This window comes from Somniosus microcephalus, chromosome 14, assembly GCF_052327205.1.
Source record: "Somniosus microcephalus isolate GS21.2 chromosome 14, FLI_Smic_1.0, whole genome shotgun sequence".
Classification (NCBI taxonomy): domain Eukaryota; kingdom Metazoa; phylum Chordata; class Chondrichthyes; order Squaliformes; family Somniosidae; genus Somniosus; species Somniosus microcephalus.
Window position 1 is genome coordinate 112,476,535 of NC_141000.1, and position 25,106 is coordinate 112,501,640.

The window sequence follows — 25,106 nt, forward strand, 5'->3', positions numbered from 1 at the left end:
CTTTGTCACAGTCACATAGGATCTCATTTGTGACTTTGATAAGAGCCGTTTGGGTATTGCGGCAGGAGCGGAAACCTGATTGGAGGGATTCAAACATGGAGTTCCGGGAAAGATGGGTATGGATTTGGGAGGCGACAACACGTTCTAGGATTTTGGAGAGGAAAGGGAGGTTGGAGATGGAATGGTAGTTTGCAAGGACGGCGGGGTAATGGTTTGGTTTTTGAGGAGAAGGGTGATGACAGCAGATTTGAATAAGGGGGGGAAGTATCTGAGGAGAGAGAACATTAACAATATCAGCTAACATGGGAGCCAGGAAGGGAAGTTGGCTGGTCAGCAGTTTAGTGGGAATAGGATCGAGGGAGCAAGAACTGGGTCTCATGGACAAGATGAGCTCGGAGAGGGTGTGAGGGGAGGTCGGAGAGCAACTGAAGAAAGGTATGAGTTCAGGGCTAGGCCAGGGGTGTACCTTAGAGGAAGTTTGGCCCGGTGGGCATGGGGAAGGGAGGGAAGTAGCAGAGGCAGCTGATCAGATGGTCTCAATCTTAGTGACAAAGAAGTCCATGAGCTCCTCGCACTTGTTGTTGGAGGTGAGCATGGAGGAGATAGTGGAGAGGGGTTTAAGAAGATGGTTTGCAGTAGAGATAAGAAGCAGGTTTATCTTTGTATTCCAGGATGATCCCAGAATAGTGAGCAGTTTTGTCAGATAAGAGCAGGACCAATGTGATTTATGTGGTCCAGCCAGATTTGGCAGTGAATGGCTAAACCAGTTCTCCGCCATATCCGTTCATGTGTGCGTCCCTTGGACGTAAGGGAGCGGAGATGAGGGCCGTACCAAGGGGAATGGCCAGGGTGAGAGAGAGTAATGGTTTTAATGGGGACTAGGGCATCAAAGGTGGAGATGAGGGTGTGGTTGAGCAGATCGGTAGCTGCAGAAATTCGCGCCACAGAAGTGCCAAGCAATGACTATTTCCAACAAGTGAGAGTTTAACCACCACCCCTTGACATTCAACGGCATTACCATTGCCGAATCCCCCACCATCAACATCCGGGGGGTCACCATTGACCAGAAATTTAACTGGACCAGCCACATAAATACTGTGGCAACAAGAGCAGGTCAGAGGCTGGGTACTCTGCGGCGAGTGTCTCACCTCCTGACTCCCCAAAACCTTTCCACCATCTACAAAGCACAAGTCAGGAGTGTGTTGGAACGCTCTCCACTTGCCTGGATGAGTGCAGCTCCAACAACACTCAAGAAGCTCGACACCATCCAGGGCAAAGCAGCCCGTTTGATCAGCACCCCATCCACCACCTTAAACATTCACTCCCTCCACCACCGGCATACCATGGCTGCAGTGTGTACCATCTACAAGATGCACTGCAGCAACTCGCCAAGGCTTCTTCAGCAGCACCTCCCAAACCCGCGACCTCTTCCACCTAGAAGGACAAAGGCAGCAGGTGCATGGGAACACCGCCACCTCCAAGTTCCCTCCAAGTCACACACCATCCTGACTTAGAAGTATATCGCCGACCTTTCATCATCGCTGGGTCAAAATCCTGGAACTCCCTCCCTAACAGCACTGTGGGAGTACCTTCACCACACAGACTGCAGCGGTTCAAGAAGGCGGCTCACCACCACCTTCTCGAGGGCAATTAGGAATGGGCAATAAATGCTGGCCTTGCCAGCGACGCCCACATCCCATAAACGAATAAAAAAAAAGAAATGTTGTGGTGAAGGGAGCGCCAAAGGTTAGACCGTTGGGATTTTGAAAGTGAATTGGGTGACAAGTTTTTCCAGGATCGGACTCAGAAAAAAGTAGGATTGGGAGAGTGAAGTGGGATGTGGGTGGAGAGCAATACAAGGAAGTGATCAGAGACCCTTATATGTGATTGATGACTGATCCATGCCGGTGTTTTTGCTTCACATGAACCTCCTCCCATCCTACTTCATCTCACCTCATCAACATATCCTTCTATTCCTTTCTCCTTCATGCACTTAGCTAGCTGCCCCTTAAAGATAACTATGCTATTCACCTCAACTACTCCGTGTGATAGCAAGTTCCATATTCTAACCACTCACTGGGTAAAGAAGTTTCTCCTGAATTCCTTATTTTTATGTCCTCTAGTTTTGGACTCCCCCACAAGTGGAAACATCTTTCTCTACCCTATCAAACCCCTTCAGAATTTTAAAGACCTCTATTATATCTATTATTAATATCTGCTGTGCAATTTCCTACAACAGTGACTACACTTCAAAAGTACTTCATTGGCTGTAAAGCGCTTTGGGACGTCCTGAGGTCGTGAAAGGCGCTATATAAATGCAAGTCTTTGTTTCTTTTCTATGCGTGTCAATAAGGCAAGATGTGAGGCAGATAATCAATCAAGGCTTATCATACAACTCACTATAATGGATCACCTATAAGGGTACATCAATTGTTAACAATACCAACATGGTGTTTAACACGCAGCTTAACACAGATTTCTATTACTTGGGTGCCTGACTTATCCATGCAAAAACTATGTGGGTTATCATCATAAAAATATTTTAGTAGTCTCGACCCAGTTCCTCGTGGCCACATGCCAACTAGATGAAGTTAGCCATATTAGCATCAGTCTTGGGTCAGAACCACAGAGTCACAGTGACGAGGCTTTCAAAGTGACTGAGGTAATGATAGAACACCTGAAGTTTTCCTCACCTTGTGTTTTTGTTTATGCTTGTTTTCAGTTAATGAAGAAGCATTAGAACAGGTCAAGTTCCATGACAAGTACTCGAAAGGCAGAGAGCTGCCCGGATTCACAAAGTACAGAGTTTTCGAAGCTGTTATCAGAGACCAGATTCAGCAGTTACTGGGGCCCTCTCTTCAAATGATGAAAGAACTTGCAGGTGAAATACAAAAGACACGCACCACACTGTAAGGAAAAGAACTTATCGCTTAATCAATAGTTTGTCATAGCTGAGGTTAACTAAAAGTGATGCCTCCAAAAATCCTGGAATCCCATGTAATAAAAATGGACTTTAATTTATTTTGCAACCATGACTTGCATTTATCAAGTGCCTTTAATCTAATCACGTGTTGCCCATATCCCAAGAACAAGTTTATTAAAAACTGAGCTTCAATGGAGCGCAAAGCTAAAACTAGTTGTCAATGAAAACAAGCTGTGGTCCATTCCACTGGTCAGTTCAGCCATGTGAGTTCATCTTTTACAAATCACTGGTCATTGACACGCATCTTTTTTTTTTCTTTTCATAAGGTTGTTTTACATTTATTTGAACTGGGGACTCAATATTCATTTGTTTGTAGTGTATGTACCTTTAAGGGGAGAACTACTTTTTACAGCTCCTGTATACTGTAGTACCAGCAGTGACCACACCTGTATATAAACCCTGAGTAGGGATCTGTATAGTTAGTTTTAGAGTATCCCGCATCCAGTAAACACCTGTTGATTGTTCCCTGCAGTCTCTTGCCTAAGTATTGAAGGACACACAACATCAAGATACACGGATCTAACATTGGCGACGAGAAGATTCAAACCTACCTGCAACTCTGCATCACCTCCCAGGGATTCGCTCCTGGAGAACAGTGAAAGAAGAAGGCCAAGTCCAGAAGCACGGGAGTCGACCATCCAGCGGAGACTTGAGCATCGCAGGGGAGGCTGTTGAGAACTGGGCTTGGTTCTCCAGTCACGGTGGTCCAGCGAAACGGGCTGGCAACAGGTACGGCGCAGACCCTTCCCGGACAGCGGCGGCTAGAACCGACCGACGGCACAGAAAAAGGCCGAGCAGCGTCGACGGGAGAAGAGAGAGGGTAGAGCGCACAGGGCGCAGCCGGTGTTCAGGACCGAGTGGCGTCGACGGGAGAAGAGAGAGGGTAGAGCGCACAGGGCGCAGCCGGTGTTCAGGACCGAGCGGCGTCAACGAGAGAGAGCAGAGCGTAGCCGGTGTTCGAGGGCCGAGCAGCGTCAACGAGAGAGAGAGGTGCGCAGGAAAACGCGCAGAGCGCAGCCGGTGTTCAGGGGCCGAGCAGCGTCAGCGGGGAAGAAAGGAAAGCGCGGGAGACGCCATTTTGAGCCGCAGCGGAGAAGAAGGGAGAGCGCGGGAGATGCCATTTTGAGCCACAGCGGAGAAGAAGGGAGAGCGCGGGAAAACGCCATTTTGAGCCGCAGCGGAGAAGAAGGGAGAGCGTGGGAAAATGCCATTTTGAGCCAGTCTAACCACACCTAGGGATGCCGAAGAGTGGCAGTGTCACAGCGTTCGACAATGAAGTCGAAGATTGGACAACATATGTCGAACGCATAGAAGTGTACTGCAAGGCGAATGAAGTGCCAGATGACAGGAAAGCGCTGGTATTGTTGAATTCAATGGGTGCAAAAATGTATGGCTTACTGCGAAACCTAGTAACCCCAGAGAAGCCAGTGGAAAAGGATTTTGAAAACATAGTGTCAATCCTACAGGACCACTTAGACCCCACACCGCTGCTGATAGCGGAAAGATTTAAGTTTCACAAAAGGAACCAGCATAAAGATGAAAGTAATGCTGAGTTTTTAACGGAACTGCACAAGCTATCGAAACACTGCCAGTTTGGAACGGGACTAGCAGAAACTTTAAGGGACAAGTTTGTGTGTGGGCTTCAAAGTGAAGGAACCCAGAAACGGCTTCTATCAGAAAAGGATCTTACGCTGGACAAGGCTTTCAGCATGGCAGTATCACACGAAGCAGCAGCACGGGGCGCGGCAGAGATACAACGGAGACCGCAAGAATATGGCACAAATGAAATGTCATACGGAACAGTGAAGTGCTATCGCTGCGGCAGAACAACACACGACCATAAGGATTGCTGGTTCAAGGACCAAGTGTGCAGACAGTGTGGAAAAGTAGGACACATGGCAAGAGTCTGCAGGTCGGAAAAGAAAACCAGCAGCAAGAAATCCCCACAGGAGAAGTACAAGAAGGTACATAAGGTGACGGAGAGTAGTGCAGACGAATAGAAAAGTGATACAGACTCTGGAAGCAAGGAGCTGGGTTGTCTGAAACTACATTGAGCCAGAAATTCGTGGCCAAAGGCGTGAGTACGGTCGGGGTACTCACGCATCTGGCCGTTGGAAATGCCGGCGTTCAGCATGCACAGCGCATGCGGAGAACGCCGGCATTTCCAGACCCGAGGTCTAGGCACAGCGCGTGCGACTGCACAGGCAGCGCTTGCGCAGTGAACTTTGTAGATTTCATTCATGGATTCAGTGAGGGTAAGTCCTTACAAGTTACACTTGAAAAAAGCAGGTGTAAAGTTGTTCCAAGGCTGCGGAGGAAGATATATTTTATCGTGGAGCTTCTGAAATGCAATATTTTTGTTTGGGAAAGGGAGGGAAGTTATTTTAAGAAATTTTAAGTAAGTTTTAAAGTTTAAATTTTTTTTTTTAAACGGGTTTTCAGAACGGTAGGTAGAAGGAGCAATTGTGGCTGTGTGAATGGAATGTGAGAATGAGTTATGTATGTATGTCCACATATATTCCTTTACGTATATGTATGTATGTTTTATATTCCTTTACTAATGTGTATGAATGTATGTTTTTAATTATGATTTTCCAATAAGTTACTTTCTCTGAAAGTCATAATTAAATAATACATTCATACACATAAATAAAGGAATATATACATAACACGCAAAGGAATATATACAGACATACATACTTTCAGAAGCTCCACGATAAAAAAATATCTTCCTCTGCAGCCTCTGGAGCAACTGTACCCATGCTTTTTTCATGTGTAAGTTGTAATGACTTGACCTCACTGAAAGCATGAATGAAAGCGGCGAATTTTACTGCGCACGCACTGCCTGTGCAGTCGCACGCGTTCTGCCTCTGAACCCCTTCACTCAGAGGACAGGAAATGCCGGTTTCCCCCACATGCACTGTGCATGCTGAAAACCGGCATTTCCTCCGGCCAGACGCGTAAGTACCCCGACCGTACTCGCGCATTTGGAAGGGAATTACTGGTCCAACATTTCACATGTCAATAAAATGAAAAATTTAACAATTGCACGATTTGCCCCCTCGCATCTGCGACTGAGGGTCCAAGGAGGTGCATTGCGCAAGAGGTCATCGTCGTACGTATCCTCACACTGTTCCCTTTCGGGAACTGTATGAAGTGGTGGAAGGATTTATGGCCGTGATTAACGCTCATTCCGTGACCGTAACCATCTTTGAACCAGCCATTAGGGTGGTTAGTCCTATGGCGTGAGGGTTTTACGGGCTCCCACAACCCATCTGAGCGGGGGGGGGCCACCCACACCCACGGACGCAAGTATCCCGCTGGATGTCCACCCAAAATTTATAGTTGGAGCTCCGACTCCACTTGCCGGGACTGTCTGGAGTGGGGTTCGAAACCCTACTCCTTCTGGCCCAGCGGCGGGGATGCTTACTGCTACGCAAAAGGCCCACTCCGCACAAAAGGTGACACCCATACGTTTCCTGCGCCTTTTCCCTCCCCGTGACTGGAGCCCTATGCTGCCACTTGAAAGACCAAGCTATCATCTGCCCTTTTTGCGGCGCCTTTGACTTCTCATTACCAATGATGAGCAGGCGCTGCGCCTCCACCTCCTTGAGGAGATTGCTGAGGTCATCATCAGTTCAATTGTGAGTTCTTTTAATGCCGTGAAGTGTGCTCATTCCAGCCATTTCACGTTGCTAATCGGATTGGGCCTTTGGCATAGCGGTAGGATCCCCGCCGCTGGGCCAGATCAGGGTAGGGTTTCGAACCCCGCTCCAGACAGTCCCGGCAAGTGGAGTCGGAGCTCGGGCTCTAAATTCTGGGTTGACATCCGGTGGGATATTTGCGTCCGTGGGTGTGGGTGGCCCCCCCTCCTTGTATAGCTTGTGGGAGCCCGTAAAACCCTCCCGCCATAGGACTAACCGCCCTAATGGCTGGTTCAAAGATGGTTACGGTCACGGAATGAGCGTTAATCATGGCCATAAATCCTTCCACCACTTCATACAGTTCCCCAAAGGGAACAGTGTGAAGACACATATGACGACGACATTGCTAAATAAATAAATGGAATAAAAAAAATTCTTTTAGGGCTTTTAAAAGTCTTTAAATTGCTTTAATCTGTTTAAAACTACTTCAGATTCATCAAAATAATGTAAACATTTTTAAAAGTTTATAAAAGTTACCAAAATCTTCAAAAAACTTCCAAAAACCTATTTAAACTACTGCTTTGCATGTAAAAATGCTTAGCAGCTTGACAGAAACATTGGGGGCGTGTCCTGCTACAATGAGACCTTAAGGGGTGTGTCTCACTTGCACTGCACGCTCCAGGCTTCGCGCTGGCTGCACTCCTGGGCGGCGTGACGTCATACGCTGCCCGGGATTCTTCTGTTTGAAACACCAATTCCAGGCGTCCCTGGAGCTGATCGGCAGGAGCGCAGGGTAAGTGCATATACGGGGCTTGCAAGCCCCGTTCACGAATTTCTGGCCCAATATGTGATCAAAACGGAGGATCACCAAACTATCTGGGTCACGCTCAAGATAGCCGGAGTCCAAGTGAAAATGGAATTGGACACAGGATCAGCCCTAACAGTCATAAACCGAAGGGACTACAAGCGGCTATTCTCACATATACCCTTGAGAGATACAGAGATTGTCTTGAAGACGTATACGGGGCAAAAAGTCTACCCCAAAGGAAAAATAAGGGTGAACGTTATATATAACGGCAAGGAAACACCAAAAATGGACCTATATGTATTGCCAGATGGAGGACCACCACTACTAGGACGTGAATGGATCCGGAAGATACAGCTAGATTGGCATTCCATACAAGCACTGACTGTAGATGCCAAAAAGGATGACGACGTCACACCTGGACGACTGTCAAAAATGCTAACTGACGCACAAGAAGTGTTCCAGGAGGGACTCGGAACATTAAAAGGCATAACAGCGACGATCAAAATAGAGGAAAATGCAAGGCCAAAGTTTTTTAAGGCCAAACCGGTACCTTATGCGATCCGCCCAGCCGTCGAAGCAGAGCTGGAAGGTTTGGAACGTTCAGGAGTACTGTCCAAAGTGGACTGGAGCGAGTGGGCTACACCCATCATTCCTGTAATGAATAGGTCGTTGAGTAATACGCCTGGGGAACCAAAGAAGGTTCGCATCTGTGGGGACTTTAAGGTGACAGTGAACCCAGTCCTTCACACTGTACAATATCCGCTTCCGCGGATTGAAGATATTTTCGCCTCGCTATCTGGAGGGAAACGCTTCACTAAGATTGATCTGACCCAGGCGTACCTGCAAATGGAGGTAGAAGAAGCCTCGAAACAGTACCTCATGATCAACACTCATAAAGGTCTCTACCAATACAACCGGCTGGTGTTTGGGGTAGCATCAGCTCCGGCTATTTGGCAAAGGGCAATGGATCAAGTCCTGCAAGGGATTCCAGGGACCCAGTGTTATTTGGACGACATCCTGGTCACGGGCGAAAATTACAGTGATCACCTCGCCAACCTGGAGCAGGTGCTCACTAGATTGAAGGAATATGGGCTCCGAGCTAATCGCCACAAATGCGAGTTTTTCCAGAAGCAGATCTCGTATTGTGGCCACGTTATTGATGAAGAGGGGTTACATAAGTCCCCTGAAAAGATTGAAGCAGTAGTCAAGGCTCCAGCACCGGAAAATGTGTCACAACTGAAGTCGTTCCTCGGGCTGGTGAACTACTACCATAAGTTCTTGCCGAATTTGTCGACAGTATTACACCCACTGAACACCCTACTGCAAACTGGGGTACCATGGAAGTGGAATGACGAATGTAAATGAGCTTTCCAGAAGTGCAAAGAATTGATCACATCAAAAGAGGTGTTGGCTCATTTCAACCCAGCACTACCAATTCGGTTGGCGTGTGATGCATCACCCTATGACATTGGAGTGGTGATGTCGCACAAATTCCCGGATGGCTCGGAGAGGCCAATAGCCTTTGCGTCTCGGTCACTAACCTCAGTCGAGCGTAACTACGCCCAGATTGACAGGGAGGCCCTCAGCCTAGTGTGGGGAGTGAAAAAGTTCAACCACTATCTGCACGGGCAGAAGTTCACCTTGCTGACTGACCACCAACCACTTGTCTCCATCTTTAATCCAAAGAAGAGCGTTCCGGTGATGGCTGCGCAACGGCTACAAAGATGGTCCCTTTTTCTAGGGGCGAACCAATATGAAATCGAGTATAAGGGCACGAAACAGCATGGAAACGCTGATGGGCTATCAGGTCTGCCACTGCCTACTGCGGAGGAAGCACCAGCAGTGGACCCTGTCGAAATATTTTATTCGACTATAATTGAACGCTTGCCAGTAACTAACACTGATATAGAGAAGGAGACCTGAAATGACCCGACACTGTCTCGGGTATATGACTTGATGGTGAAGGGACGGCCAACACATGGCGACTCACTGTTGCCAGCATTCTCATCCAGAAGAGAACAGCTGTCAGTATGCCAGGGGACCTTGATGTGTGGATCCCGAGTGGTAATTCCACCCAAGTTAAGGGAGAGAGTGCTCAATGAGCTTCACGAAGGCCATCTGGGAGGGGTGAAAATGAAAAGCCTTGCTAGGGCTTATGTGTGGTGGCCGGGGATCGATCAGCAAATCGAGGACCTGACAAAGAGCTGCTCAGGATGCCAGAAGGTCCAAAATGCACCACCACATGCCCCTCTACACCCATGGGAGTGGCCCTCATCTCCATGGCAACGGGTGCATATTGATTTTGCTGGTCCATTCATGGACTCAAAGTTTTTAATAGCCGTGGATGCGCACTCGAAATGGCCTGAGGTGATCAAAATGTCCTCCACCACCACGGAGAAAACTATTGCAGTCCTACGGACCATATTTGCCAGGAACGGCTTGCCAGAACAGATTTGCTCTGATAACGGACCACAGTTTGTGTCCGAAGAGTTTCGAAGATTTATGAAAAGGAATGGGGTAAGGCATTACACATCCGCCCCGTATCATCCAGCCACAAATGGGTTGGCTGAGAGGTTCGTATAAACCTTTAAAAAAGCAGTAAGGGCCATGTGCGATGACAACATTCCACTGCAGCATAAGGTGGACAATTTCCTGTTAGCCTACAGAAATGCGACACATGCAGTCACCAACCAGACCCCGGCCATGATGTTCTTTAACCGAAGGTTGAGATCTCGTCTGGATTTGCTCAGACCAAATGTACGAAGAGATGTTGAGAATAAGCAATTCCAGCACATCAATGCGAAGCCGACAAGGAGCTTCAATGTAGGGCAACCAGTCTTGGCCCGCGACTACCAAACAGAGAAATGGCAACCAGGAACGATATGCACACGGCAGGGGCCACTAATGTACACAGTGGATGTTGGGGAGAACATTGTGAGATGCCATGTTGACCAGATCCTGGAGTCACAGGAACGAGTCAACCCCATGTCTCGCATACCTGGTGATGAACCCGACATACAGGTAGCATCTACCCCAGAAACAGTAGCATCGGAAGCTGATGAACCAACCGACGACAGGGGGCCAGAATCGCCTCCGCACCAAGAGCAAGACACTCAGGAAAGGCGCTATCCATAAAGGATCAGGAAGCCGCCCCAAAGACTGGATTTATAAATAGACTATTTTCAGTTAATGTTGCATGTTAAAAGTGTTAATTGTAATTAGTTGATATTTAATTGTTAAATGAATGTTATGGTACTGTTAATCTAAAAGGGGAGGAATTGTAGTGTATGTACCTTTAAGGGGAGAACTACTTTTTACAGCTCCTGTTTACTGTAGTACCGGCAGTGACCACACCTGTATATAAACCCTGAGTAGGGATCTGTACAATTAGTTTTAGAGTAACCCTCATCCAGTAAACACCTGTTGATTGTTCCCTGCAGTCTCTTGTTTAAGTATTGAAGGACACACAACATCAAGATACACGGATCTAACATTGTTCTTTCTGGTTGTTGCTAAGTTTCAGTAGGACAACAGACAAGAAAAGGCATGTTGGAGGTCTCAGCAGTTTCCAAGCTGTCTGTGCCTGTTAGGACCATAGGAAATGTTCAAGACGACAAATGGCTAAGGTCCATCTAGTTCGCCTTCTACCATCTTGGCAGTCGCATGATACATCGATAATGGAGATGTCGACTAATCATAGCAATCAATCTCTATCAATTAGTCTACAACAAACCCAGAAATAACCCAGATAAACCCCACTGGTGGAGAGCTTTGGGAACCATTGGCCCAAAGTCACCTGTTCCTTTCTGTTGAACTTGAGCCCTCCCCCCCGACTCCCGAACCCCCCACCCCAACTCCCAAGCACCACCCCCCCGACTCCCGAGCCCCCCTGATCCCAACTCTCAAGCCTCCCATGACTATTGAGCCCCTCCCATCCCGACTCTTGAGCCCGAACATCCAACCCCGGCAACCCGCACCCCCGCGACCACCCCCCCCGGACTCTCGATAGATCTGATCGCGGTTCTCTGCGAAGGCAGCCAGTGACGTCACGCAGCGGGGGATGGGGGAGTACTGCTGCGATGGGAAATTTGAAGCATGAAGATCTCCCGCGTTGTTAGCACCAACACCCAAGAGATCCATGCTCCATCCCTTGAGGCAATTCAGGAGGGCTGTGTCCTGGCCAACATTTATTTCTCAACCAACACCACTAAAAAGAAAACAGATCATCTGGTTATTTACCTCTGCTATTTGTGGGACCTTGCTATGCACAAATTGGCTGCTGTGTTTGCCTACATTACAACAGTGACTCTAAAAGTAATTCATTGGCTGTTAATTGCTTTGGGGTGTCCTGGGGGCGTGCAAAGCGCTATATAAATGCAAGTCTTTCTTCCTTTAGTTTTGAATAAATTTTCCACTTTCACGAGCCAAGCCGAGCCTGTCAGGAGTTCCTATTGGGAAATCGCACACACATTGCCCGCAATTTTCATCCGTAATGGCCCTATGGTGATTAATTCTTGCTGAAGCGCTGTTACATGTTTATTAATGTTCCCGCAACATAGTATTCCCAATCCTGCAGAAGATGTACAATCGTGTTTTATAACAATAAATAGAATTGAACTATTTCTTGTAATCTTTTCACAGATAAAGTCCAGACAGTGTTTAACATAATAGGATTCGAACATTTTAAAGCTTTCCCCAATTTAATGGAAGCAACCAAGGTATGTGTATCAAAGACTGTCAACCAAGATGGAGGTTTGGGACCATAGGTATTACATAGGATATACAGCACAGAAACAGGCCATTCAGCCCAACCAGTCTATGCCGGTGTTTATACTCCACTCAAGCCTCCTCCCATCCTTACTCATCTAACTCTATCAGCATATCCCTCTGTTCACTTCTCTCGTATGTGCTTAAAAGGGAAATTAGAGAAGCGTGCAAAAAGGGCACAGCAGTCATCATAGGTGACTTTAATCTACATATAGATTGGGCTAACCAAATTAGTAACAATACTGTGGAGGAGGAATTCCTGGAGTGTTTACGGGATGGTTTCCTGGACCAATATGTCGAGGAACCAACCAGAGATCAGGCCATCTTAGACTGGGTATTATGTAACAAGAAAGGATTAATTAGCAATCTTGTTCTACGAGACCCCTTGGGTCGGAGCGATCATAATATGATCGAATTCTTCATTAAGATGGAGAATGAAGTAGTTGACTCAGAGACTAGGGTCCTGAATTTAAATAAAGGAAACTACAATGGTCTGAGGCGCGAATTGGGTAGGATTGATTGGGGAATGTCACTCAAAGGGTTAACGGTGGATAGGCAATGGCAAACATTCAAAGACCGCATGGATGAACTACAGAATTTGTTCATCCCAGTTTGGCATAAAAATAAAGCAAAAAAGGTGACTCAACAGTGGCTAACAAGGGGAATTAGAGATAGCATAAGATCCAAGGAGAGGACATGTAAATTGGCCAGAAAAAGCAGTAATCCAGAGGATTGGGAGCAGTTTAGGATTCAACAAAGGAGGACAAAGGGATTAATTAAGAAAGGGAAAATAGAATATGAGAGTAAGCTTTCAGGGAACATAAAAACTGACTGTAAAAGCTTTTATAGATATGTGAAGAGAAAAAGATTGGTGAAGTCAAGCGTAGGTCCCTTGCAGTCAGAATGAGGGGAATTTATAATGGCGAACAAAGAAATGGCAGACCAATTAAATACATATTTTGGTTCTGTCTTCACAAAGGAGAATACAAATAACCTCCCAGAAATGTCGGGGAACATAGGGTCTGATGAAAGGGAGGAACTGAAAGAAATCAGTTATTTGTAGGGAAATGGTGTTAGGGAAATTGATGGGATTGAAGGCCGATAAATCCCCAGGGCCTGATAATCTACATCCTAGTGTACTTAAGGAAGTGGCCCTAGAAATAGTAGATGCATTGCTGATCATCTTCCAACATTCGATGGAATCTGGAACAGTACCCATGGATTGGAGGGTAGCTAATGCTACCCCACTATTCAAAAAAGGTGGTAGAGAGAAAATGGGGAATTACAGACCAGTAAGCCTGACATCGGTAGTGGGGAAAATGCTAGAGTCCATTATGTAATAGTAGATGTAATAGCAGATCACTTGGAAAACAGTGACCGGATCGGAGAAAGTCAACATGGATTTACAAAAGGTAAATCGTGCTTGACTACTAGAATTTTTTGAGGATGTAACTAGTAAAATAGATAAGGGAGAACCAGTGGATGTGGTGTATTTGGACTTTCAGAAGGCTTTCGATAAGGTCCCACATAAGAGATTAGCGTGTAAAGTTAAGGCACATGGGATTGGGGGCAAGGTATTGACTTGGATAGAGAACTGGTTGGCAGATAGAAAGCAAAGAGTTGGAATAAACGGGTCTTTTTCCGAGTGGCAGGCAGTGACTAGTGGGGTACCGCAGGGATCGGTCCTTGGACCCCAGCTATTCACAATATATATTAATGATCTAGACAAGGGAACTAGATGTAATATCTCCAACTTTGCAGTTGACACTAAGGATAAGGGGTAGGCCATTTAGGACAGAAATGAGGAGGAATTTCTTCACCCAGAGAGTGGTGAACCTGTGGAATTCTCTACCACAGAAGGCAGTAGAGGCCAATTCATTAAATATATTCAAGAAGGAGTTGGATATATTTCTTAAGGCTAAAGGAATCAAGGGGTATGGGGAGAAAGCAGGGACCGGGTACTGAACTTGGATGATCAGCCATGATTGCATTGAATGGCGGAGCAGGCTCGAGGGGCCGAATAGCCTACTCTTGCTCCTATCTTCTATGTTTCTATGTTTCTATCTAGCCTCCCCTTAAATGCATCTATCCTATTCACCTCAACTGCTCCCTGTGGTAACGAGTTCCACATTCTCACCATTCTCTGGGTAAAGAAGTTTCTTCTGAATTCCCTATTTGATTTCTTAGTGACTATCTTATATTGATGGCCTCTAGTTTTGCTCTTCCCCACAAGTGGAAACACTCTCTCTGTGTCTACTCTATCAAAATCTTTCATAATTTTAAAGACCTCTATTAGGTCACCCCTCAGTCTTCTCTTTTCAAGAGAAACGAGCCCCAGCCTGTTCATCCTTTCCTGATCGGTATAACCTAACAGATCTGATATCATTCTTGTAAATCTTTTTTGCATCCTCTCCAGTACCTCTATATCCTTTTCATAATATGGCGACCAGAACTGTATACAGTACTCCAGGTGTAGTCTAACTAAGGTTCAATACAAGTTTACATAACTGTTCTACTTTTCAATTCTATCTCTCTAGAAATAAACCCTAGTGCTTGGTTTGCTTTTTTTATGGCCTCATTAACCTGTGTCACTACTTTTAGTGATTTGTGTATTTGTACTCGGAGATCCCTTTGCTCCTCTACCCCATTTACGTTCTTATTTTCTTACCAAAGCATTTGGCTTACTTGGATTTATAAATAGAGAAATGGAATATAAAAGCAAAGAGGTCATGCTAGAACTTTATACATCATTGGTTAGGCCTCAGCGGGAGTATTGTGGACAATTCTGGGACCCACACTTTAGGAAAGATGTAAAGGCCTTAGAAAGGCACAGAGGAGGTTTACCAGGATGCTACCAGGGATGAGGGACTTCAGTTATGAGGAGAGGTCGGAAAAGTTAGGAATGTTCTCCTTGGAACAGGGAAAGTTAAGAGGTTTTCAAGATGATGAGAGAGTAAATAGAGAAAACTATTCCCTCTGGCGAGTGGGTCAATAACCAGGAGTCATAGATTCAAAATCGTTGGATAAAGATTGAGAGGGGAGAGGAGGAGAAATGTTTTCACTCAGAGAGTTATCGTGATCTGGAACACTCTACCTGAAAAGGTGGTGGAAGCTGTTTCCATAAATTATTTTAATACTGAGCTGGACGGGTACTTGAGGATTAGCAACTTACAGGGTTGCGGACAAAAAGCGGGGGGGGGGGGTGTGGGACTGAGCACAACCACTCTTTCAAAGAGCCAGCACAGGCACGATGGGCTGAATGGCCTCCTTCTGCGCTGTAAGTTTATATGAATATATAATTCATACATAATCAATGATTTTGACTGCCACTAGGCACCCTTGCTTGGTGCTTGTTTTTACCAGCCTTATTTGCACTTGGAAGCTTGTATGGTCAGGAAGATCACATAACTTAAGGCCTGATGCGCGCCTTTGCTGTCCTCCTTAAGTATATCTACTGCACATGTCTATCTCACCCTATTTGTCCTCTTCAAAATGTTACACTCTGCTGGAGATGCAGTCTTAAAAAGAGAAATGAAACTTTGGGGCAGAAATTCATTATAGCCCAGGAATGGGCGGTAACTTTTGAAAAGTTTGAGAATTAGCAGCAGGCGCAAAATTAAGTCTCATTGCACAAAGGATTGGACCGCTAAATCAAGCGCTAACGGCCTAGCTCAGTGGCATTAAACTCGAAGCGCTGACCAATATCCGGTGCCTTCTAATCACAAGTCATTGCCACAGGTTCTTTCCAGTTCTTAAAGGGGAGGTTCATTGATGCTGCAGAACCACATTCTTATCATTGCTGGCTGTGCAGCCCCCATTAATGTAACCAAGTGTAGCACTTTGATATGTTGTGAGAATAAATGTAACTAATTGTTAGTAGCCACAACACTCCTGATATTTAACAATGACTGAATGAATCGGTTTCACAATGTCAAATTGCTACTGAGGATGCCTTTAAATACTGCCCCTGGAGCCGGTATGCGCCTGCTTGACGCCTCCTCGCCCTTTTGCTATCGGGTTGAGGCACTAATCAGGAGGGCGAAAATGAATTTTGCAGATCGGGCGCCCACTGACATCACGATCTACCTGGCGTTGAAGTCCCCGCCAGTAACTGTTAGCGGCGGTGCTGCAGGGAGGGCCGGATTCACCTCACCCTGGCGCTACTGCATCAGCGCCCCATTACCACCTCCGCCAGGCGCTAACTGGATGCGCAAACCAGCTGAATTTTTCACCCTAGCTATTCAATGCTGCATTCTTCTAGTTTAGAGCCATAAATATGCACGTAGCTACAACTACCCGGCTTTGCCGATTAAGGCCAGTTCTGCACAAGGCGTACCTGAGCAATGGTGCACCTTGTGCAGAGCTGGCCTTTCCCTAACATCTGTCTGAGGCTGAACCGCACGGTTCGCAACCTTGGTGTCATATTTGACCCTGAAATGAGCTTCCGCCCACATATCCGCAGCATAACTAAGACCACCTACTTCCACCTCCGTAACATCTCCCGTCTCCGCCCTTGCCTCAGCTCATCCGCTGCTGAAACCCTCATCCATGCCTTTGTTACCTCTAGACTTGACTATTCCAACGCACTCCTGGCTGGCCTCCCACATTCCACCCTACGTAAACTTGAGGTCATCCAAAACTCGCTGCCCATGCCCTAACTCGCACCAAGTCCCATTCGCCCATCTCCTGTTCTCGCTGACCTACGTTGACTCCCGCTTAAACAACGCCTCGATTTCAAAATTCTCATCCTTGTATTCAAATCCCTCCATGGCCCCGCCCCTCCCTATCTCTGTAATCTCCTTCAGCCCCACAAACCCCCAAGATATCTGCGCTCCTCTAATTCTGCCCTCTTGACGATCCTTGATTATAATCGCTCAACCTTTGGTGGCCGTGCCTTCTGTTGCCTCGACCCTAAGCACTGGAATTCCCTGCCTAAACCTGTCCACCTCGCTACCTCTCCTTCCTCCTTTATGATGCTCCTGAAAACCTACCTCTTTGACCAAGCTTTTGGTCACCTGCCCTAATTTATCCTTATGTGGATCGGTGTCAAATTTATTGTCTTAAAATACTCCTGTGCAGCGCCTTGGGACATTTTACTATGTTAAAGGTGCTATATAAATACAAGTTGTTGTTGTTGGTGGCCTTAAAGAGACAGACCAGGTTAAGCAGGTCTCCAATGTTAGCCACTAAACATTACAACTATGCTTCAGACTACCGTGAGCAATCTGCTAGTATATTCAATATGGAACATAGGACCAGGAGGAGGCCATTCAGCCCCTTGAGCCCACTCCGCCATTCAATTAGATCACAGCTAACCTGTATCTTAACTCCATTTACCTGCCTTAGTTCCATATCCCTTAATACCCTTAACTAACAAAAATCTGTCAATCTCAGTTTTGAAATTTTCAATTGACCCCCAGCCACAACAGTTTTTTAGGGGGAAGAGAGTTCTTGACCTCCACTAATCTTTGTGTGAAGAAGTGCTTTCTGACATCACCGCTAGACAGCCTAGCTCTAATTTTAAAGTTATGCCCCCTTGTTCTGGACACCTCACCAGAGGAAATAATATCTATCGACCCGATCAAATCCTTTAATCATCTTACACATCTCAATTAGATTACCCCTTAATCCTCTCTACTCAAGGGAATATAAAGCTAGGCCTAGAAATTGGAGGTGTTAGCGCTGGCCGTTAAGGCCCATTTTGTTGATAAAAAATGGCGGCTGCATCACTACCGCCCACCTCCAGCGGGTCCCGTGGCGGCCGCCAATTTCAGCAGGTCGGCAGCGCTGCCGTTGCCTGCGTTCACGGCCAGTACTTTAATTAGAAGGCGCATGACGTCAATCTGCGTGCAATGCCGAACTGACGCACGCTCAACCATTTTGGAGCTCGCCGCTCCTCTTACCCCCTCCCCTCCAAAGCACGCCCATGCGTGCAGCCATTGACAGCGCAGAGAAGCAGGAGAAAGCGGCGGTGAGCTAGAACCCATAGAGTAAACAGCTGCTGGGATAACTGTTAACTGTGGAGAGCTATTGGAGTGAAATCTGCTTCCACTGAGATGCATCAAACCTCCCCCACCCCGGCCAGTCAAACAATATAGGAGGTAAATACTTTTAAAAGAAACTGGACTGTACGACAGTTGCAATAATCTCAGGAAAAATCAAAGCTGCATTTCCTTAAATTTTATACATTGGGGTTTTCTAGTTTATGATAAAATAATATGCAAAGTTTGGAATAAAAACAAAAAATGCTGGAGATACTCAGCAGGTCAGGCAGCATCTGTGAAGAGAGAAACAGAGTTAACGTTTCAGGTCGATGACCTTTCGTCAAAACTGGAAAAAAGCAGGAAATGGAACAGATTTTTAAGCAAGGGTAGGGGCTGGGAAATGGGGGAGGGGATGAAAGAACAAAAGGGAAGGTCTGTGATAGGATAGAAGGCAGGAGAGATTAAGAGACATTGAGAGACATTAACAGATATTCAAGGCAAAAGGGGATGATAACGGGGCAGGTTAAGGAACAAAGGATGGCTCTAGATGAAGAGTAAATTGCGCTGGCAGAATGAAAGGCAGCTGCCGTGTGGGAGAGAAGAACAGAAGGCACAAACAAAAAGTGTGGATAAAAAATATATATATGATTGGGGCCGAGGTTATGATCTGAAATTGTTGAATTCTGTGTTGAGTCCGGAAGGCTGTAAAGTGCCTAATCGAAAGATGAGGTGCTGTTCCTCGAACTTACGCTGAGCTTCCGTGGAACAATGCAAGAGCCCGAGGACGGTGAGTGGGAATGGAGCGGTGAATTAAAGTGACAGGCGACTGGAAGCTCGGGGTCCATAAGGGGGACCCCGAGCTCCCGGTGGCCTGTCACTTTAATTCACCGCCCCACTCCCACTCAGACCTCACTGTCCTCGGCCTCTTGCATTGTTCTATGGAAGCCCAGCGTAAGCTCGAGGAACAGCACCTCATCTTTCGATTAGGCACTTTACAGCTTTCTGGACTCAACATAGAGTTCAACAATTTCAGATCATAACCTGGCCCCGATCATATATATATTTTTTATCCACACTTTTTGTTTGTGCCTTCTGTTCTTCTCTCCCACATGGCAGCTGTCCTTCATTCTGCCAGCGCAATTTACACTTCATCTAGAGCCATCCTTTGTTCCTTAACCTGCCCCATTACCACCTCCTTTGCCTTGAATATCTCTTAATGTGTCTTAACCTCTCCCGCCTTCTATCCTATCTCAGACCTTCCCTTTTGTTCTTTCATCCCCTCCTCCTTTTCCCAGCCTCTAAACTTGCTTAAAAATCTGTTCCATTTCCTGCTTTTTTCCAGTTCTGACGAAAGGTCATCGACCTGAAACGTTAACTCTGTTTCTCTCTTCACAGATGCTGCCTAACCTGCTGAGTATCTCCAGCATTTTCTGTTTTTATTTCAGATTTCCAGCATCTGCAGTATTTTCTTTTTGCAAGTGTTTGGAAGTCTGCTTTTAAAAGACTTGACAGCATATTCTCACCAAGAGTTCTTCAAAAGTCTGTTGTTAAAAATTTAATTGAACTCTCTTCTGCACCATTTACACCACCGAACTCCTGACCAAGAGTTCGTGTTCCCCTTTTATTAAATTTATTTCCATTGATGTCTCATGCAATGGTTTAAGGACATCTGTGCCACAGTCTTTATGTGGTGTTTTCAGTCACAGTCCCTCCAGATCTGAGCCTGTGCTTTAAGAGCCACTCACCAGGGAGTGAATGCCCTCTGTGATAGGCAAGCTAGTGCCCTGTCACTGCTAGCTGCAAGATGGTGCATCTCCATCCCCCTCCAGCACCATGGTAGGGCACAAACCTCCACACAGCAACCATCTGGGTGAAAGATCTGTGGCACTATGGCAGCCAGTGAAGGTGGGGGTGCCAGGCAGTCTGGCACCCATTTGTGGACCCCACACAACACCCAGACAATTGTCTGTGAAAATAAGAGGGCAAAAAAAATGCGTCGCGATGTGCCACAACGCACAATGCTCCGGCCCAACAAGGGCCATCAGCGGACTCAATAGCAAAACCCAGGAGCCGTCACCAAATGCTCCGACACAGCACATTGCTCGAGAACGCCGCACAAGCCTTCAGACACGGCCTTCGGCCTCCTGCTGAGGTTAGCGCCGGTTAGAGCCCATTGCACAACAGATTCTCCGCTCCGCCCATGTTAATTAGCAGGCAGCACCGAAATACCTGCGCTCTTTTTGTGGGCGGCCGTTAACCTTGGCCCGCGCTGTTACCAGCAGGTTTACGGCCTACTCGAATTTCTAAGCTACAGTCTACGCAACTTGTCCTAATCATTTAACCCTTTTAACCCCAGTACCATTCTGGCGGGAGGGGGAGGGGCTGCTGTGAGACCATGAATTATTTTACACTCTCAATTGCTTTTCAAACATCTCTGTACTTTTTCCACAGGAGTTAGTTGCCCAAATCCGCCAAAAGCAGGAACAGGATGCAGAGCAGATGTTGAAGATGCATTTTAAGATGGAAGACATGGTTTATGCACCCGATGCGATGTATAGCTTCAAGCTAGCGCAGGTACAACCAGAATCACTGCAAAGCCGTCAGAAGAACATCAGTTTATCGCCAGGGAATTCAAATCAGGCAATGGCTGTTCACTTGCAAGCCTATTATCAGGTGTGTATTCAAAAGTAGAGTTATCGCTTCATAGTTACATACTTCTGCATTGTTGTGTACACCACTGAGGGAGTGCTACACTGACGGAGATACCATCTTTCGGATCAGACATTAAACCGAAGCCCCATCTGTCCCCTCAGGTGGACTGTAAGCGGTTTTTGACCCTAGCCCAATTGCTAGATGGACGGCTCGAATCGCCCCTGCCTTGTGGAAGTTCTATACCCGGGAATTATTATTCAGAGTGTAAACAGAATAAGTCACAGACAGGAATGCTTCGGTGAAAAAGCAAACTTATATTTATTTGGTCTAACATACACTGGCTAAAACATGCACTAGTAAATGAAATCACTGTCTCTGTGGAGAATAAAATCCAGATTACAAACAACATACATACAGTACACAACTGGGGACTATAACAAGCAGTAATTCCTTTGTTGCTATGGTGGACTCTAACTCCACCCCTACCAACGAATTACCCAGTCGCATAAACCCCTTCGCCTGGCTGAACCAGACGAAGCTCCCCCCCTCGGAATAGCCCAAAAACTTCACTTCTGAGAAAACTCTGAGCCCTTACAGCTCACGGGTTACTGGCTTGGGACACTCGAGACTGTGCTTACCCCCACGTGGTCGGTTTTGATCACTCCGCTCGGCGGTTTCTCTGGTACTTCTTGTTAGTTCGATCTTGTTGGAGCAGGGAGCGAGAGAGAGAGAGAATGGTGGAAAATAATCTATCTTTATAGTAGTCTGGCTACCCCTATCTTTTCCCGCCAATCTTTAAAATCCTTTATTTTCTAAGCACTCCGGTGCTTAATCAGTGATGTGTCATCCTCGGACCCATGAGTATTGGATTAATGGCCCTAAGTCTGGGACATATCTTTCAGTCTTTGTGTTGGGAAAAAAAACTGGCTCCTTATCGGCTGGCTGAGGCCAGTGGGTTCATTGTTCTGCTTCTCTTCTGAGATGGAGGTGAGAAGTGCTTTTGCATATTAGACTGGCTTCAAGTTCAACGGCCCCCTTCCTTTTTCCAGGACTGTCGGGCGAACCCATACATTCTGGATGACTGACAGTTCTTTTGCCACAGCCAACTGCCATGTGTTCTCTGGAGTTTTAACAAACCAGCCCCCCCCCCGATGCATCTGCACAGGGCGATCCCACCACAGGGAAAATGCCCTCAGAAAATCCCATAAAGTCCACAAAATATTCCCGACTGTGTCCGTTCTTCAAACAAAGACTTTGCGATCTCTTTAGACGTAAAAGATCCCATGCCACTCTTTTGAAGAAGAGCAGGGGAGTTCTCCCCAATGTTCTGGCTGATGTTTATCCCCCCAACCAACATCACTAAAACAGATTATCTGGTCATTTTCTCACTGTTGTTTGTGGGACCTTGCTGTGCGCAAATTGACTGCTGCGTGCCGCACATTACAACAGTGACTGTAGTTCATTGGCTATAAAGCACTTTGGGATGTTCTGAGATCATGAAAGGTGCAATATAAATGCAAGTCTTTTTTCTTTCTTGCTCTCTTTTTCTTTTTTCTTACTTTCTCCTTAAAAGGAGTTTAAACTATGAGCTCCATCCCAGTGATGTTAATCATTTCTTTTCTTAAAATTACTCAGATTGCTGTAGATCGATTGGTTCAAATGGTTCCCATGGTGACAAAATATCACATTCTGCAAGAATTTTCAAACCAGGTCAAGTTGAAGATGACTCTAACTTTTGTTAACGACGCAAATGCTAATGATCTCCTAGAAGAGGACTACGAAGTGACAAGGAAACGTAAAGGTTTCAAGGACTCCCTAGATCAATTGAACAAGGCAAGGGCACTTCTGATGTCCGAAGAGATCAGTAGAATGCAGTGACACAGCACGTTTTAACAGTTCTTTTTCTTGCCAGTTTTCTTCACTGCTCTCCCTTTTCCATTCTCTGTGCAAGGTATTGACTCCTTGCTGCACCAGTCACCCTCCCTTTCAAACATGGCGGAGTGATACTGAGCGGAAAGTGGTCTTTGTGCAAAAGTGCCCTGGTGAGATCGAGCCGGCTCCAATGCTTCTCCTCATAACCAGGGGCAGGGAGTGCTGTTGTGCTGGTTTTTTTTGCTTCATCGCAATTTGCCTGAAAGCGACCAAAACAGCGCAATACATCGCGGAATTTTAAGCGCAGGTTACGCTCAGCGCAAATCGAGTCCCCGTGACCTTTTGCGCGAGTTTTTTTTTAATCGCGCCAGAAGCCAGCCCCGCCCACGAGACTGGCCACGCCCCCAGATCGAATCAGTCACCATGACGGTTTTCCGCTATTTGCGCCCGTTTGCGGGCCTTCAAGGGGGCTTTTAAAATTAAGCTGGTTTTTTTTTCAGGTGCAAGGAAACTAATAGGCACGTTTTAAAAGCTTTTGTAGATTCATTTTTTTAAAATTTACTAAGAAACTGACACCGATGTAACTAGTAAATGGTTCTGTATAGATTTTTAAGGTCATTCTCAGTTATTTAACATCGGGTTACTCACAGATAGTGGATTTGACAGACTGATTTAAAAATGCTTATTTTTTTTGTGATTAAACCCATTTTCAGCTGTATTAATCGAAACGGCACCAGATTACCACAGCTCTTAAATATATCAGGGAATAATTTTAAAGCAAAGATTTTTGTAAAAAATATTCCGTTCTAAAACGCAGCCCGATTAAGCCGGTTCAGGGCAGATTTTACGTTTGGCGATATGCAAATGAGTTTGAGTGGAAACTTGAGGGGGGGAAAAAAAACTTCTCAAAACTAGCCCAATTTTGGGTGTAATTAGTGCCCTGATTGCCGATTGCGCCCAAAGTGGAAACTCCAGTGTTTAGCCCCACGTACTGAAAGATTTGATTTACAGTTGCTGGCATGGAATTGTAATCTTACGCATAAACCATTTGCACTATTTTACTATGGTGAAATATTAATGACATTGCTTTGCCTTTATTTGTCACAAACTAAGCTCCTGGGTATTAGGGTATTGAATTATCTCGTGTCGGTGCATTTTGGGATCAGAATTTACTCTTAAATTAAAGGCGGATTTTGCTATGGAGGAACTCACAATAAATATATCTTAAATAAACATTGGTTGTATTTAATAAAACTGGATAGACTGACATCAGTGCTTGGTTCATAAGACGCACAATCGAGAGACAATGATGTATCAGCTTACAATTGCAATGAAATAAAGGGAAAGCATTTACCTTTTTTGTATTTGTATGGTGTATTATTTATGAATTATTTCAAGCATTCAGAAGCAATGCCCGGTTGCATCTCACATCGAGACCAATGGGTTGGCGGCCCATCAACTGAGCTTGGTGTGTTCTAGGGTCTTTGTGTTGTAGGTAAGGGTGCCGCCTTCTCGCAAGTCCAAAATCAGACAAGGTGGATGTTATGTATTGTGTGTTCTCCTCCCACCTGTGGTGGCGCTGTCACAGGAGATAAATGGTTGGGTGTTCTCTGTTAAGTTTTAGCTCTCTTTGTTCGGAACTTGCCAGAACTTCCTTTCCTTCCAATAAAGCACTTCATGTTTGAATCTCTGAGTTCTGAGTCCTAAATTGTGTCTAGGTAGAAAGGTACTGACACAACAGTGGAAAGACAGGGGAGGTGGCAACAAGGCTTGAGCTCTCATGGTTATTCTGCTGACATTCAAAAATTCAAAAAAATAATGAAAGCACAGTGTAAGACAGAAGAAACACGGGAAAATGGACTTCTATCTGGCTTTTGTTGCAAAGTTTATGTTTTAGAAATTACTGGATACTCCACGGAAAAACTGGACTGTTCTATATAAATCCGGACAGGTGCTCACCCAGTTTGTGCACAGATAATGGAAGAAAAGGAAGCCACTTTACAGGGTTGAGCAAAACAAAGGGACTTAGATAACTTACCAACACACGAACAATGACGGGCAGGTAAAGACCTGCTGGTCTATCGAGCCTGTCCCACACAATTGCGATACCTTGTGTATCACAATATATACACTCCCCACCCCATACAAAACCGTGTGATCCCCTGGGAGAGGCGAAAAACCAGATAAAAAACCCAGGCCAAATAGGGGGAAAAAATCTGGGAAATTTTTCTCCGGACCTATCTAGGCGATCGAAACTAGTCCAGGAGATCACTCTGGCCCTGATAATTCCCTGCAGTACCTACCTTCTGTAAGAGGTGATCTCCGCCTCAGCCAGAAACAGGTCCAGCTCTCACTTGAAGGAATTCAGCGACTCAGCCTCCACCGCACGAGACGGC

The 25,106-nt window shown here is 46.0% G+C and overlaps 1 protein-coding gene across 1 annotated transcript in view; it reads left to right on the plus strand.

The window, feature by feature from the left end:
* LOC147107849 (interferon-induced GTP-binding protein Mx1-like) overlaps positions 1-24,407 on the plus strand; it is a 99,392-nt gene extending 74,985 nt beyond the window's left edge. The window contains exons 10-13 of the mRNA XM_086007202.1: positions 2,723-2,881; positions 12,077-12,153; positions 20,638-20,859; positions 22,474-24,407. Coding sequence (XP_085863328.1) covers positions 2,723-2,881; positions 12,077-12,153; positions 20,638-20,859; positions 22,474-22,716 — 701 coding nt within the window. The 3' untranslated portion in view covers positions 22,717-24,407. The remainder of the gene's footprint in view (positions 1-2,722; positions 2,882-12,076; positions 12,154-20,637; positions 20,860-22,473) is intronic.
* Positions 24,408-25,106: the final 699 nt, after the last annotated feature.